This window comes from Notamacropus eugenii, chromosome 1 (assembly GCF_028372415.1).
Source record: "Notamacropus eugenii isolate mMacEug1 chromosome 1, mMacEug1.pri_v2, whole genome shotgun sequence".
In the NCBI taxonomy this organism is placed as follows: Eukaryota; Metazoa; Chordata; class Mammalia; order Diprotodontia; family Macropodidae; genus Notamacropus; species Notamacropus eugenii.
Window position 1 is genome coordinate 407,596,645 of NC_092872.1, and position 16,824 is coordinate 407,613,468.

Genomic DNA, 16,824 nt, shown 5'->3' on the forward strand with positions numbered 1-16,824 from the left:
CAACTTTAACATGCTGTGATCCCAAATTACTTGAAATCTTCGAGTTTCAGTTTTCCCTCTTTAAAATGAGGATAATCAGAGCTGTGCTACTCTTCTTAGAAGGTTCTGGGGAAGCATTTTGTAAACCTGAAAGACCTCTAAAAATGGGAGTTGTTATTAGAAGTATCCAGGAGAGGCCCAAATGAGATGATACTGTCTGTGAGGTGTGAGTCAAGAAAGGATCTTGTCAGATTGGGATTCTTCATTTATTTTCTTCAGGCTTGAAAAAAATCTTACAGAAGGATGAAACACCACCAAGGGCCAATACTAGCAGATTCAGCCAAAACTTAAAGGGCCCTCTTAATCTTAGGTTGATCAACAAGCCCAGTTTTCAACATACCCAGTCTGAAGAGGACAGTGTGGCAGTTCTGGATGCTGGGAAGCAAGCCCCAGACTCTTGAGCCTAGCTTCTTTCTGCCTTTCCACAATCAGCCCCATAAATCGATTCTTTTGTTAATAGCCCAAGACAAATTTCTCTTTCCAATCCATCCCACCCCTCCAGTTTGATATTTTAATCTATTTAAAACCCACTGGGAATAAAAGAAAAATAAAGATCTCCCAGATACCTTTTAGGGAATGCAGTTTCTTTGGAAAGAGGAGAAGGGATAGAGATGGGAGTCGTGAACTTTGTACCTCCCTAGCCAACCTGAGAAAGCTTTGACCATAGAATTGACCATAGAATTCTGAGAACTCGGAGCTCCCAGCTCCAAACTGAGAGAAGCTTTATTTTTATAGCTATCTGAAATTTAAAAACCATTTTGTGTGCAACTTCTCGGTGTAATGGATGGGACAATTAACATAAACCCTATTTTATGTAGAAGGAAACTAAGACTGAGGGGATAGAAGTTACTTGCTCAAGGTCACCAGGGAGTGTTAGAGAGGGAACCCGGGACCAGGTGTCCAAAGGCAGTGCAACATATTAGAACTGAATTTGAATCCAAACGATCAAGGTTTGAAATTCCAGCTCTGGTACTTACTACCTGAGTTTGTCTTGGACAGGTCGCATCATGGTCTGGGACCTTGAGTTTTCTCCCTAAAAATGCAGGACCAGATAACTTCTTCCGTTCCATTCATAAATCGTGTCTCTGACCAAATCTAGCCCTTTCTGCTCTAAAACTGGAACTTTAGTAGCAGGTTTACCTTTCGGAATCTCAGTCTGTTTTTTTCCAAACAAGTCTGGAGTTGCCAGTCTAGCTTCTACGGACAAGTGCCTGGATCAGTCCAAACCAGATGCTTTTTAGATCCCCATTGCTGCCCTGGGCTTTCTGTTTCCTAAGGTAGGGACTGGTCAATATGTCACAAGGGCCCTTAGAGATCATCAAAGCCTACCTTGCCCATACTCCGCCCTGAATTTACAAAAGAGGAACGTATCCCAGAGGGGGTTTAGTAATATGCAAGATCACACATCTAGATTTTCTGTTCTTTTCACTTCCACAGGTTACTTTCCCACCCCCACCCCCATCCAAAGTATATATGAAAAGATGGGGTCGCTAAGCTCGTGGTCTCTTTAGCCTGTAAACCGAGGCTGAGTTCTTTCATCCCTCAACGTGCCCAGAATAGTGGAAAGCCTGAAAGACTGGCTGTGCTCTGTTGATTTCTGAGAAGAGGGAGGAAGGAGGGGGAGGCGTACACTCTCCCAACAGTGTGAGGGCCCTGGCGCTTGGGTGCCAACCTCTGCCCCTTGAGGAAGCCTCAGGAAGATCTCGAGTAGGGGATCCGGGAGCACTCCCAGTACCTGAGGAAGAGCCTGCAGCCCTAGGAAGTCTGGAGCTGTTGGGAGGAGGAGGGGTGTGGAAGGGAAACTGATCTTGGTTGGCCTTCCCAAAATCCCTACTTTGCATTTAATAACAACCTCCCAGAGAGATGATCTCAGTTCAATAAATGTCTGAGTCAAACCAACCGTCGGAATTCGAATCCCAGGTTGGGGCTAGTCATTTCTTTTTTTCCGAGATTTATTTTCTCATTGATAATGGAGAATCAAATAATCCAAAACTGAAAGGGAATTCTCATTTCCGAGAGAAAGAAAGAGGTCGGGATCCGAATGTAGGATTTTGGGTTGGCTTCCGACGCTTGCCTGACTCTAGTGACCCTTCTTCCCCCTAGTTTTCCCCACCGCATCCCTTAACTTACTTCTTCCTCCACCTCACCCTCTTTCCCCTGAGCTTTTATGAAAGGGACAGTAGGAAGGTGCCCTTCTCTCTATGCCAGGCTCTGGAAACTTGTAGGAAAGCCACCAACAAGAAGCTGGCAGTTCTGTGCTCAGGTACTTTCAAACTAATTCTGGGTGAATCAAATATGGAGACACTTGCACTATTTTCTTCCCAGGCTAGGAGAGAGGAAAGCGATTTGTAAACCTTAAAGATCTATAGAAAAGCCATTTATTACCAGGAACACTGGGAATGGGATTTAGGGAGATAGGTCCGGAGGCGTTCACATCAATTCTATTAAGTACTGTTAATAACAAGCCCATTATGGTTATTGTTATTAATATAGGTGTAATCAAGAGCGAAGTGGTGCTGGTCATTAAAAAGTGTAGATAGCAATGCCTATCTCAATTACGGAGCCCCGGGTGCGGCCGCCTCCGCTGAAGTAGAATTCCGTCCCTCGCCTTTGCTGCGGTTGCAGCAAAGATGAAGGACCCGGCTTGGGTATGGGGTAGCTCTTGCCCTGGGGAAGGGGTGGGGGCGGGGCTGCCTGGGACTGCCCCGCCGCGGCTGCTGGAGCCGGTCAAACAGCACAGCCCCTTCCCCCAGGAGCTTTCCTTTCATCTTCCCGCTCCTGGCGCCGGCAAGCAGCCTCTGCTCGTCTGCAAAGTCTCTCTGCTCTACCCTCCCGGCTTCCCCTCTCCCCGCCTCTGCCCTCCTTTCCCTCCCTCCTCAGCCCTCCCTCTATTCCCAGCCCTTCCAGGGAACTGGATGAGGACTTCCCCACCGGGTTCCCTGCCCCGGGAGAACAGGGTGCATAAGGGAAAGGGATAGAACTTCCAGAGAACCCAAGAAGCGCAGAATCAGTTAAAGGATAAATCAGGGGATTTGGAGCCTGAAGGAACTTTATGGATCATGTAGTTCAAGGAGTTCTTAACCTTTTCTCTGTCGGGGAACCTTTGGATAGTCTGGTTAAGCCCTTGGGTTCCTTCTCAGAACATTGTTTTTAATTGCATAAGATAAAATGCATAGGATTACAATGGAAACCAAGTATAACAAAATACAGATAGCAAAAAAAAAATTTAAGAAAAAGCAAGTCTATTGCCCAAGGTTAAGAACCTTTGTTCTAGCCAGATCCCTTCATTTTAGAGATGGGAACACATACCTTAAGAGGGAAAGTGGTTTATCCAAGTTTAGGAGTCAGTGAGGCCTGGTGACAAATCCAAGGACCACTTTCCACAGGCAGCAAAGTGCAGTGGCAAGAGGCCTGGACTTAGAGTCAGACAACATGAGTTTCAAACCCCTCTCCAATAACTTTAAAACTGTATGACCCTGGGCAAGAGACTCTAGGCCTCATTTCCTTCATCCTTAAATGATGGAGCTGTATTAGATTGATAGATTTATGAGAGAGAAGGGTCTTGGAAACAATATGGTATAAACACCTCCATTTTGTAGCTAAGGAAAAGACCCTACCTAGTTTTTTTGGTAATAAATAGCAACAAATTTGTTGTTGTTTTGATTTAGACACTGATTCCATAGGTGGCTCTGAAGTTAATGCCAGTATCCTTTACCACGCTGTAATAATCCCCTGTACCCCATAGAAAAGCTGTCCTGAAGTCTGTTTTCTCTTCCTCTACTTTATTCCGACCTCGGTGAACATAGGTTAATCGACTAGGACTTCTGAGATGATATATGTCTAGTATCATGGGACTTACAACTTGTAAGGAAAAATCAAAGAACCCTCCCCCCTCCCCCCCCCACACACAATTTTACAAATGAAGAGACCGAGAACCCAGTGTGAATTGCCCAAGATAATAGAAACAATAAAGAGCAAAACTGGAAAATTTCCAGTTGGGGTCCAGGGTACCTGGATCACTAAAATTTTATTATGAATTACAATTTATCTGCCTGTGTATATCTGCATAGTCATCAGCATACACACATACTCAGACACATACATTTATGTTATAGCACAAAAATCCTTGATTCATATACACACTGTACTGTTTTCAGGTTCACAAAAATAATTCATATTCTATTTTCCCCCAAGAGTAGGAATCTGAGCTGGGGCTACTTCAGGTAGTTTAGAAAACTAGCCAAAAATAATTGTAGAATCAATGCCTCACAATTCAAGTAGATTTTCATACCATTTAAAAAGATCCAATGGATTCTTTAATCAGAAAATACTGGGATGACATATTTAAAGGTGATGAATATTAACAACTCATTTTGGGTAACAATCACAAAAAAAAAAAAAGTGAGCATATAAAAATTCTAGGGTAGAAATTACTCTCCCCCCAATGAAATATTGATAAATGTTGGTTACATAACCACAAAGAATTTCGTTTTGCCTTTTCCAGTTCCCCTACCTAATTTAGTATCTGTCTTATATAATTTAATCTCTAATTTGGATTGAGCCAGGACATTAAGATTTCATATACAATTAACTACAACTAATTGTGAATTTAGACATTTTTCTGATATCCTTTGTAAGTTAAAAAAAAACTCCATTATTTGAGAAAACTGTAAAAGGTAGCTGTGGTTTATCACAGCAAGTGGGGATGGGGATAGTATTGATTACCTCTTTCCAATTATGTTTAAATAGCCTGCTGCCCTCCTGAAGGTAGAGAAGATACAGACATTGGAAAGAAATCAGTGTTACCAGGAGTCCCTGCTGGCCCAACCTCAGTAAAAAGGCCTAAATCAACCTTCAGGAGACAAAACCTTTCTCAGACACATCTGAGGGCTTTGAGAGGGCCAAATGACATAGGAGCCTTGGGCTGCAAAAGGCCTGAGCTTTTCATACAGAGAAAAGGCACAATTCCACAAAATATAGAGTAGGAGACCAGTCAGCATACAATATCCAGAACCATTATATCTTAAGCCTACACAAAAAGAGACAGAGACACCTAAGAAATCATTGTTCATTTGAATTAAAATAACAACAAATTCTTGTTTTTCTTAAAATGCCCATCAGGCTAGTATCTTTTGACCAGGATTTAGGAAGAAAGCAGCAGCATAGAATCTGTCTTGAAAAGTGTTTTCCAAAAAACAATGCAAGGTAAATAGTGCAAGTTTTATTATTCTATTTTTACATATGAGTCCAAGAGATGTGATGTAACTTGTCCAAGTTCAGGCAGTGTTAGAACCAAGAACTGGGTCTTGGTTTTCCAGACTACAGTTTCATCATGTTCTCCATGACACTATTGGTAAGGCATATCTATAGCAGACAGTTGTCTTTTCTAAATCTGTAAGGAAGGATCTCTGCCTTTCTTCAAACCCAGCTCTCATCTATATCAGGAATCCCTATGTTCTCTTTTCCCAGGAAACTGTAATCAGAGTGGCTCCCACTACATAATTGTGGGACAAAATAGTTATCAGAAACAGGAAAATCTATTGCTTTTTTCTAACTTGTAATTGAAAAAAAATATGTTCTCATAAAAGACACAAAGGCCGCAAATGCATGCATCATATAGGACCCAATTCTCTCTACAATTATTCCCCTCTTGTGTTCTGTTTTATTGGTGAAGGGGGAGGGAGGTCAATGATAGTCCTCAAAACCGAGATGCAATGACCAGAGAGACAAAGAGATAGAGATAGAGACAAGTAGATACAGACTTGGGAAGGAAGACTTTTAGTTTAACAGATAGACCAAGGCCAATTCAGAGCGTCAAAGTCTTACGTGAGGGCAGGAGGTGTTTCTGATTGAAGTTCTTATAACTACCCTGGAGATCATACTTTTATCTTCCCCTGAAGATAAAAGCACAACCTCCTAGAAACATCCTCAAACTCCCAGGGTTCACAATGATTTTGTCCTCTTCTGAGTTCCCATGTAGCATTTATTGTCCCTCTCATATATTGGACATCGTGCATATTCTAACTTGTATGTAAATACTGTCTCTCCAATTCGACTGCGAAGACTTTTGAAAACAAGGACTGCTATTTTTTTTTTTATCAACAGCATCAACACAGTGACTTGCACATGGAAAGGGCTCCAATGTGTGTTGATACAGATGGATGATAATAGCATTAAAATCTTATTACCCTGTTCCTTAACACTCTTCCCCATTCTCATATTCCTTTTCCCTTTCAGGCAAAGAGAAGTGTTCAAAACAGCATAAATAGAAGACTATAGGAGATGGAAGTGAGTAACTCACAGGCATTGGAGCTGGAGGGGACCTTAGTATTCAATGAACTCAGAACAATTCAGGTGTCTTTTGTGTGCAAAGGTCTGATGTACTGGCAAGAGCGCTAGATCAGGAGTTAAATGATTTAGGTTCCAAACATTTTTACTACTCATTTGGCCTTGGGCAAGTATTTGCCATCTTTGAGACTCAGTTTCCTTAGCTGCAAAATGAAAGAAAGGGTTGGACTAGATAACTTTTTTCTACTGTTCCTTTCTATTCTAACATTCCATATTCTAAGGTTCCTTCCAGTTCAAGAATGTACGTTAAAAGACACCTTTTAACTCTAAAATCCTAAAACTCCGAGCAGATTTGTAAAGGGTGGGGAGTAGTCTTTAAAGTGGGGTCAAAAGAGAAGAAAAAAATGGATTCTGTGAGCTTCCTCTTTATAGAATCAGCCTTAATTATCCCAGTGACTTTTCAGTGTTGGTGTGATTATAGCCCTGGAGGGATCGCTAATAACAGCTCAGTTCGCTGCTCCTGTAATTAACTCCTAATTTATTTTAAACCAAAAAAAAAAAAAAAAAAAAATCCACAGCCACTCTGCTCAGCCAATCAGACGCGATCTACCATTACGTCATGCCAGTGGCCCCCTGGGATTGGCTGCGTCGGCTTTATTCACCTTCCCCCAGGAGGAAAAGACAACAACCTTACTCCCCCCGCTCGCACCCCCCCCAAAAAAGTTGAGTAGCAGCTGTGGGGTTGGAAGTGGAGTCGGTGCATCCGGAGCTGCAGTGGGGCAGAGAGAGGGAGCGAACTGCGGCAGGCGCGGCGCGCACAGAGGTTGCCTGCGCGGCCCACGGGGGAAAGGATTCCACCTTGGGGTGCTCCGAGTCATGGCTTCTCCTTCCAAAACGAAGGAGGTTTTCTCCTCGGACGAAGAGGGTCCTGCGGCACCGCCGGCGGTGGTCGCGGACTTGGGCTTGGAGGATCGCAGGGTCAAAGTGTCTAGCCTGCCCTTCAGCGTGGAGGCGCTCATGTCCGACAAGAAACCTCCCAAAGAGGTGTCTTCTCTGCCAGGGGGAGGCGGAGGCATCGGCAGCGGCGGTGGGAGCAGCGAAGGCACCTCCAGGACCGTGCTGCTGCCGGGGCACGGCGCCAGGGAAGCTCACAGCCCCGGGCTGCTTACAAAAACCTTTGAGACATCCTCGGTCAAGTCAGAGAACTCGGAGGACGGGACGTCCTGGATTCAGGAGACTGGCAGATACTCCCCACCGCCAAGTGAGTGTGTGTTGGAGGGATGGTACAAGAAAGGAAGGGAAGGGAAGGGAGAAGGACGATGTGTTACATTTGGAAGGGATCGTCTAGTCATTTTACAGATGAGAAAACTGAGGCCCAGAAAATTATCATAGGACTTAGATTTGGAATGGGGTGCTCAGTTTCTTCTAGCCTAGCTTCATTTTACAGATGAGGAAACTGAGGTGGGGGTGGAGAATGCCTTTCCTAACTACTCCAATAAAAGAGGTTGTGCGGGCATTCGAACTTACACCTCCTGGTTGTCAGTCTAGTGCGCTTATCCTTATCCCGAGCCTCCTTCCAGTTGGGCGAGCCCGGTGGTACAGAACTGGAAGGGAAGGATCCGGCATGCTAGGGGTAAGGCGAGTTTGGAGCCAAAATAACCTCGGGCTTCTACTGCTGGGAGTCTCTGTCAGCGTGTTAATAAAATCCGGGCAGGGGGTGGGGGATGAGGGAGGGGAGAGCTTAGGAGAAAAGCGTGAGGAGCGAGATTGGATAAACAGGACCGAGAGTGGAAAGTGCGCGGGGCTGGAAGACTGTTTCCAATCCCGGGTCCGACACAGCCTGAATGCGCGATAAAAAGGCTTGCGCCATCTACCCCACAAGTTTATGAGTTACCCTTTGTAAATCTTAACACTCAGAAAAATGTAAGCTCCTATTTTTCTTTGTCCTGCCGACCCGTTTTCTTTCAACCCCATCTATTTAAAAGACTCGATTTTACCTATAAAATGACGATCCAGTTTAAAAACTAGATGGTCTCTAAGATATCTTCCCCTCCCCCCCATTCTAAAATCTGTGTAAAGTATTTTCTAGTGGTGGAGCATTAGTTGATGTTTTCTGGGCGATCCAAGACGTCCATAGTTAAAATTTTCTATCATACTTTGAAGTTCCTGGGGGTATGATTTGAGAATCCAACTAAAGGATCTTAAGTCTACGCTGTTAACACAGGGAAAGGGCAAGAGAATCGTGAGGTTTTAAGAGTTTTAAAGGACAATAGAAAGTTATTTTATCTCCCCCCCCTTAAAAAAACCACAGCGTTTTACAGTATGAAATTGAAGGCCCAAGGAGAGAACGTTGCAGAAGGTCAAATAGGTACGAAGCAATTCTCCAGAAATCCATCCCTCTGTTCATTATTACCTCACATTACCTTTCATTCAGCGACCACATCCGAAATAGTGTAATCCAGGCCAAGACTGTCCTTACTTCTGTCTCCCAGGGCCCCCAGGCCTCTGCTATTAAGAAGGTGAAGAGAGAAGAAGAAAGATCGTTAGCCTAAATTTGCCCGACCGTTTGCCTGCATCCATCTCATTGCCAAGAGCTTCGTAGTCGTTCAGACAGTCGATTCACCATTTGTACCTTACAGGCTCCATGACAACTTTAAAATAAAATCACAAACATTTTTAAGGTTCAAGTTAAATAATTTCCCCTCCAAAATGCATTTCTACACCCCAAGAAGTTGTTCACCAGAATCCCAATATTATTCCTCTGTGTATGTTGTTGGGGTTGGTGTGGGGAGAGAGACTACAAGTTTGGGGGGATGCTATAAGAGTCAGGGACCAGGAGGTCACTGGGGAAGAGGACCCACTGAAACAGAACTGGTGTATTAGGTGTGAAGTACTTCCTTCCTTCCTTGAGAGTGGCAAGGGGAAAGGACATTTGTGTGAGAGACAAAACCTTACTTGAGTGTGAAGACTTTGGTATAAAGTTTGCTCAACTTAGGTTGTGTTACCCTGGGCAAGTTATTTTTGCTCCAGTTTTCTCTTCTGTAAAATGGAGATAATACCAGCCATTCCCTGCTGTAAACTGGTGATGATAATGCCTACTCCTACCCACTAAGTACTTGCTGTGTGCAAAGTAATAATGTGTATTGTAAATGTAAGTCCTTATTATTATAACCCTGTGTTTCTAAGCCAAGTGACTTCGGAGAGCCACTTGGCCTCTGTGTCCTTAGATGTGAAAATGCTGTTCCTTGCACTCTCTACCTACAGAGAAAGCTGAACATATACGGTCTTAGCAAGATTTATCCTATTTTTCAACCTATCTCCTAGTTCTCCAGAGCCGGCTCACACCCCTTATTATGATAGGTTTGGGATTCATGGGTCCCTAGGGCGTGGTGGCTCAATTTTGTCTTTTATTTCAACTCTACTTTGGAACTACATTCACTAAAGAATGACAAAGGGGTTTACTGGAGAAACAGCCTTAGAAGTGAATAGGGCAGCCTCTTTGCTGGCTCTCCCTTGTCCCTGCACCTGCACCCTGGCTGGTGGGATGGCAAGACTTCTACATTAAACAGGCAGAAAGGAGTTTCTTGAGAGGGTCCTTCTCACCTGTCGATTAACTGACTTGGCCAGATTTCCTGTAGTTACCCCATATGGAGCTAGAAAAGCTTGAATTCTTTCTCTTTTCTTTCCCCCCCACTGTTCTCTTTTTCAGTTTTTAATCCCTGTTTCTCAGCTTCTGGACTGACCTTTTTACCTTATGTATAATTTCCCATCCACTGTTTCTATACAGTTCAAACTCTCCCCACCCCTCACACACACACACACACACACACATGCACACACATGCACACACACACATGCACACTATCCTTTTCTGGGGGAAAAAAAAGCTGGAAAGGGTTATGAATGATAGACCACAAATCACAGATTTGGAATAAGATAGATATTTAAAGATCCTCCTCCATCCTCATTTTATAGACAAAGAAATGAAACTTGAGGAATGTGAATGACTTATCCAAGGCCACACAAATGGTAAGAAGACCTGGGATTTGTATCCAGATCCACGAGGTCCAAATCCCTGGACTCTAACTTTATAAAATCTGTAGTGACATCTTCCTCCCTACAATCTCTACACACAGCAATGCCCAATGTCTTTGTTTGAAAATAAAAGTTTTAACATAATTTGAAATCATTCTACCTGGCTCCCTCCCAGCCCTACCCTTATAGTCTTTCTTTATTACATGAATTTAATAGGAATGTTTTGAAGGTCAGGGAGAATCAGGGCCAAGACCCATGGGTCAGAAAACTTCAGAGGGAAGTTGAGATGCAGGTCCTTAAAAAAGGTTGCCATGGAGGAAAAAAAGTGCTGAATTTGAAGACCTAAGATAGATCCAAATTCTTTCTCTGCTATTTACTACCTGTATTGCTTTGAATAAGATGATCTCAAAGTTATTTTCAGCTCCAAATCCTATGATTGTATGGTTTGTCCTAGGCTAGGGACAGCTGTAGAGAAGGAAAACAGTAAGACCAGAGTTATTTCTGAGAGAAGCCAAACCAGAGCCCTTACATGGTAAAGGGAGGCACATTGATGGAATTGGCTTCGTGCTCAAGAGTAGGTGATCACATTTAATCACAGAGACACCCTGACCCCCTTACTTAATACTCTAAGAAGTCATAAGGTCCAGGGGGGAGGTGTCAGTTGTGAATAATGGCAGATCCTCTGGTAATATAGTATAAGTAGAAAGACTGCTGGATCCAGAGTTAGAAAATAGGCTGTCATGACAATGCTACTCACTCCCTTTGTGCCTTTGAGAAAAGCTATTTCACTCTGGGTCTCAGTTTCCTCATCTTTACAATTGGGGGATATTGTTGATTAGGTGACCTCTAAGTTTTCTTGCAGCTCTAAAGTTTATGATTCAGATACCCTGACCTAGATAGCCTGGTCTCCCCAGTTTAGCATTCTGGACATCATCCTTCTCTTTAGTAGGAACCCTTGAACCCCCCCAATGCCCTTCCTGGTAGGGAGGCTGGACAAAAAGCATACTTTGCTACATTCCAGCCTCTCTCTCTCAACAGTCCTCAAGAGATACCTGTGAGGACTTCTAGAACACACAGAGTTGTGAAAGTTCATTTAATTTTAAAATAAACAATGACAAAATCTTGTAAGCTGATGAACTCAAATAAGGCCTTGCAAAAGTATGGGGACAAATCATTAGTCAAGGGATGCTTTGAGTTGTGTGAGCCTAGTAACAAGTGGAAGCTTGGTTGGTAGTAGCCTAGGAAGTAAGTTAAATGTATCTCGTATAATCACATAGTCCTCTGTTCATGAATTTAAAACAAAAAATGTTTGGGGGAGAGGGATGCTCAATAGTGTTGTGGACGCTGTTTTGATACATACTTGAAAACTGGTAGCTTGGTTTTGGTTTTTGTTTTTATTTGTTTTCTTCCATTTAAATGGAGTCCTAATGGTCTCTACCTAATTACTTTGAAATCTAATAATGTCTTGCTGCAGAAGATAGAAGGAATCTCCTAGGACCTAGAGCAGGAAAAGAGATCTAATCCAATGCCCTTGTTTTCTAGATGAATAAACTGAGGAGTAGTAGACTGAGGGCTGAAATGGTGAAATGACTTGCCTGAGGGCATCCTGGTAATAAATAGCATGCAAAGATTTAAGCCCCAGTTCTTTGACTGCAAATCCACTCCACTTCCCTTTATGTGTCTCTGATTTGAGAGAATAGGGTTGAGAGCAGATTCCTAATTTATGATCAGGTAAAGAATATGTATGTGCTTAAATGTGTTTTAATCACTTCATGGATGACTTGTAATCTGTATTCCTGTAGGAAGCACTGGCAGTGATAACATTGAAAAGTCGATGAGTTTCTATTGAACTGTCATAGTTAATATGGTCCATATCTAAGTTCAATTCTTAACTAACCCTGGTCCTTCCTACTTACTCTGTAGAGATGAAGAAAAAAAAAAATCACATAAAATAACTGTGACTGAAAACATTCCCCTGTGCCTTACCCTCTGGATATGAACCCTGCCATACTTAGCTAGGCTAGTCTTTGGATGACAGATATACCATCCATTGCTGGGTCATACCTGAAGCTATTCAGGTATTCATCCCATCAGCTTTGATGGGACTTGCTAGCACTTGGCCCTACCCTGCAGAAGCCAGGTTCTTCCTCAGTCTATAACAAATCCAATGGAGGAAGAGACATAAGCCGCCCTGTGCCCTTAGCCTGCAATTTAAACTGTATTTCTAGGACCAAACCAACTGAACAAGAAATGCCACATTCTCTGCATGTGTATTGGGTTTAGCTGCTACAGCTACATATTTGAAAATTAGCGTACCTCATAAAAGCCAAATGCTGAAAACTAATTGCCAAGTATCTTCCCCCCTCCCCCTTCCCTTCTTCCCCTGTGGCTTCCTGGCAAACAAGCACAGACGGCAGTTGTTGATGGGATCACCCGGGATGCCCCAGTCTTATGACTTCCTCATAATTGATTTCATTTTGAACATGGAGCCTAAATGTTGTTGACACACCTTTATTTTCGTCATAATTCTGCCTTCCCCATCCCTGCGGCATTGACACATTTGCACCAAACTAGAGAATATATCTAGGATATGACTAAGATGTCACATCTTCTTAATTCTGAAGTGGCATGATTCTTCTGGACATTTTACTTTTATGGGAGAGCTAATTTCCCACCCCCCACTGCCTATTTTCTCAGTCAGGTTTGCTTTATGGAAACACCAAGCCAAGAAAACTGTCTCTCAGAAATATCTAGGAAAGGGAATGTTTGGTTTTTATCATCTGTAGACAGAAAATAATAAGGAACATGCACTTGTTTATGGCATCTTTATGTGCCTTAGGATATGATTAACTTGGCATATATCTGGGATGATAACAGCTGTAATAATAGTCCATCATAAATCCGCTCCTCAATTCACATAAGAACTCTCATTTCCCAGAAACTAAGCTCCCATTCAGTCCAAAAGAGGTTGGGGACTAAGAGTAGAAAGAAAGAAACATGGTTTTCTTTTCTAACTTCTTCCCTTTTCTATTCTCATAGGACACTTGAGTCCCACAACCTGTACCCTTCGGAAACACAAGACAAATCGGAAGCCGAGGACTCCCTTTACCACCTCCCAACTTCTAGCCCTAGAAAGAAAATTCCGCCAGAAACAGTACCTCTCCATTGCTGAACGTGCTGAGTTTTCCAGCTCCCTGAACCTCACAGAGACACAGGTCAAAATCTGGTTCCAGAACCGCAGGGCCAAGGCCAAGAGACTACAGGAAGCAGAACTGGAAAAGCTGAAAATGGCAGCCAAACCTATGTTACCCTCTGGCTTCAGCCTCCCTTTCCCCATCAACTCTCCCCTCCAAGCAGCTTCCATATATGGAACATCCTACCCTTTTCACAGACCTGTGCTCCCTATCCCTCCTGTGGGACTCTATGCTACTCCTGTTGGATATAGCATGTATCACTTATCTTAAGGAAGATCTCCCAGCAAAGGAATAGTTAAAGAGACTTCATGATGGATGTGTTTGTTTTAAATTTTTTTCCTCATCCAAGAGTACAGTACCAAACCCATCCTGGATCACTTTTTTCTTTTGCTGAATATTTTAAGAGCACCATGCCAACAACTTAGGTGTTCACAGTACAGAGCAGATCTCTTCTTGCTCTTTAATCTGGGACACCAAACTCTATGTCAGCATCACCTGATGACATCCCCTCCTTTTCACAAAGACTGATCCTGAAGGCTTTTTATATATAAATATATATAATAAAGTATAATACATTTTTATACTACAGACGTGAAAAGTCAAAGTATTTTGAAAAGAAACAAATTATATATATGCATATGTATATATATTCAATGTATTATTTTCCTGAAGGAGGCCTCCAACAAGATAATTTAGGGGTTGTTTTTTTGGGAGAAAGGGATATTTTTTATAAAGGATAAGATACTTCTAAAAGAAATCTTGTCAGATATAATTTGGGGAGGTTTAAAAAGTTTGATGGAGTTTATTTTTATAATAACTCTCATTTCTATAGTGCTTTATGGTTTACAAAGTGCTTTCCTCATGTCACAGCAACCCTATAAGGTAGGTGATAAAAGTATTTATGCCTATTTTATAGATGAGGTTCTGAAAGGAGAAATGATTTGCCCAAGGTCATATGGCTAACTAGTAAGTGACAGAGCTAGGATTAGAAGCAGATTTCCAGGCTGGGGTCCAATGCTATTTTCCAGTATGCCTGGCTGTCTCCCAGACAATGTAGATAGAAAATAGATGTGAATAGATTCTTTAATTTTCATCATTTTCCCACATATAAGCAAAGAAAAAAAATATGTAATGACTTTTCCTGTGATTCTATTTCCCCCCTCCACTCTTCCCCACTCCCATCCTCCACCCTCAAATCATTCAATATTGGAAGTGTTTCCCACATGAATTAGAAATATTGAAGGGCATTAGAAAAAAAATGGGGCTTTGAAGTAGAGATCAGGTACTTTATAATTCCACCTCAAAGCTATTGCTTCCCATCACTACATGTAAGGCTGGATTTGAAGAGTTGAGCGTACTGTAAAGGGAGGGAGGAAAGGGTTTTGGTGAAGTGGTATTTAAAGAGAGAAAGACAACCAAAGCATGGGTGATTTTTAAAAACCATTCATTGTAGATATTTGTGGTTTTAAAGTATCTCGTAGACAATTCCTATATAGTAAGTATACTTGAACAGTAATAGATCTAAAAAGGGAGGAAAAAGACAGGAATCATATGCTTTTTATGTGTGTATGTACATTTGTGTGCTGATCTTAATAGGAAAGTTACCAGAGAGAATGCAGATCAGAAGGCAGAACATAACTCAACATTGTTTGGTTTGGTGTGTGCATGTGGGGAACTCACCAGCAAATTTTGTTCTGCTGAAAAATAATGCTGTCAACCTGACCACTTTCACTTCACCAATCCCTGGTCCCTCTCCCAGCATACCCCAGTCCCTTTGAAAGGGATGGCTTGTACGATTTTATATATTTTATTGGAGAGTTACTATTTCTTATCTTTTATTTGGAATTAAATTAAAATCTTGTTTAATTGCCAGGGGTTGTCAGAGCTCACTTTTCTTTAAGGGGTCCCTATTCTCTTGGGGGAGAGTTAGAATATCATCACAAATTGGATGGTCATCACAGTTGGATAGGTCATGGGGAGGGGTTAGTGAAGAAATAGCTTTATTGGGTTTCTTTATTTTCGGAAATTTCACTGTGAAGGAATACTTAATTCACAAAGCAAAGGCCAGAATTGGACAACTGGAAAGAAAGTCAGTGTTGCGATGCTCTGGATTGGTCTAATGGCTCTTTTTAAACTTTTCCCTGAGCCCGAATTACCGGATGTGAAAGAACTGGAAGGTGGTGTGTAGGAGTTTTTACAATACTATAAAGACATTAGTGAAAGATTAGTTAATGACGGGTGTGGTGGGGTGGTGGCCTTATGGGGTAGTTTGCTACTTATCTGACAAGTTTTTGGAGAATCTTTTTCTGAAGTCAGATGGAGAGCAGAGGTCTCTGTTTTCCGATGGGATGAAAGAATATTGCCGGCAAATGAAAAAGAACAATTTCCTTCGGTGTTCAAATCTCAGTTTCTTTGGGCTGAGGCAGGGGAACCTTTGCCACTTGAGGTTCAAGTTACCCCGGAATGGATGGGGCAAAACAGGCTGTTTTTCTTTTTCCTTCTTTCCATTTCTTGATTTTCCAGAGAAAGACAAAACTGTCTCACAAAAAGTTAGAACAAAGTAGATATCCGGGACCTCAGAGAGGAATCCGAGAATCATTTTGCAGAGCAGGAGATGAGCCAGTGGCTCCCCTCAAGGTCACATCGCTTAATAATAGAACTGCGGGTTCCAACTCCCTGCAAATTCTGCTATGTTCCCCACAATAGTGCTCTCTCCTAGATTACAAAAATACCTTTTCGAGTTTGACTTTCCACGAATTCCATGGCTATGTAAATCTGGTGGAAATACTTTCCCCTAATCCCCGGACCTTACTCCTCTGCCTACCGAGGGGTAACTCAATTCACACGTAGATCTACATAGATTCGATCAATGCATGTTTTTTTTAAGAAGTGGAGAGTTTTAGGTAGGCGCAAAGGACTTCAGCCTCCCTAATTTTCCACATATATTCACCTTTGTCCCACAGTACTTAAAAAAAATTAATCAGGAGGAAGAATAAGGGTGTTGCCAGACAGTTCTAAGTAACTCAAGAGTTCTCAAAGTTGCTACATTAATCAAAGTGGTGAGTGGATATCTTTATCCTTAGAAACACTGGGGAACACTGGTCTTGGAAACTGGGACTTTTCAAATGTCTTATGGTCGAACTTCTTCAAAAGGAAATATTTTCTGTCCTCTTGCTCTACAAATGCCCTTCCCAAGCACTATCCCGTTTCTGTTTTCCCTGTCTCTTTGCCAATTCCCAGATTTTGAAATCAGAAGACCTCGAGTTCA

General features: G+C 42.3%; 1 protein-coding gene across 1 annotated transcript; it reads left to right on the forward strand.

Moving 5' to 3' along the window:
• The first annotated feature begins 7,023 nt into the window (after window positions 1–7,023).
• On the forward strand, window positions 7,024–15,428 carry MSX2 (msh homeobox 2). The gene is made up of 2 exons (XM_072631001.1): window positions 7,024–7,588; window positions 13,402–15,428. Exons 1-2 carry the CDS (start codon window positions 7,204–7,206, stop codon window positions 13,824–13,826), a joined length of 810 nt encoding a protein of 269 aa, XP_072487102.1. The 5' UTR covers window positions 7,024–7,203; the 3' UTR covers window positions 13,827–15,428.
• Window positions 15,429–16,824: the final 1,396 nt, after the last annotated feature.

Excerpts from the sequence above, each read along its gene's own strand:
- MSX2 (XM_072631001.1), top strand. The coding sequence starts at position 7,204 with ATGGCTTCTCCTTCCAAAACGAAGGAGGTTTTCTCCTCGGACGAAGAG. Across the intron at positions 7,589-13,401 it reads CAGATACTCCCCACCGCCAA|GACACTTGAGTCCCACAACC; the intron begins GTGAGTGTGTGT and ends CTATTCTCATAG.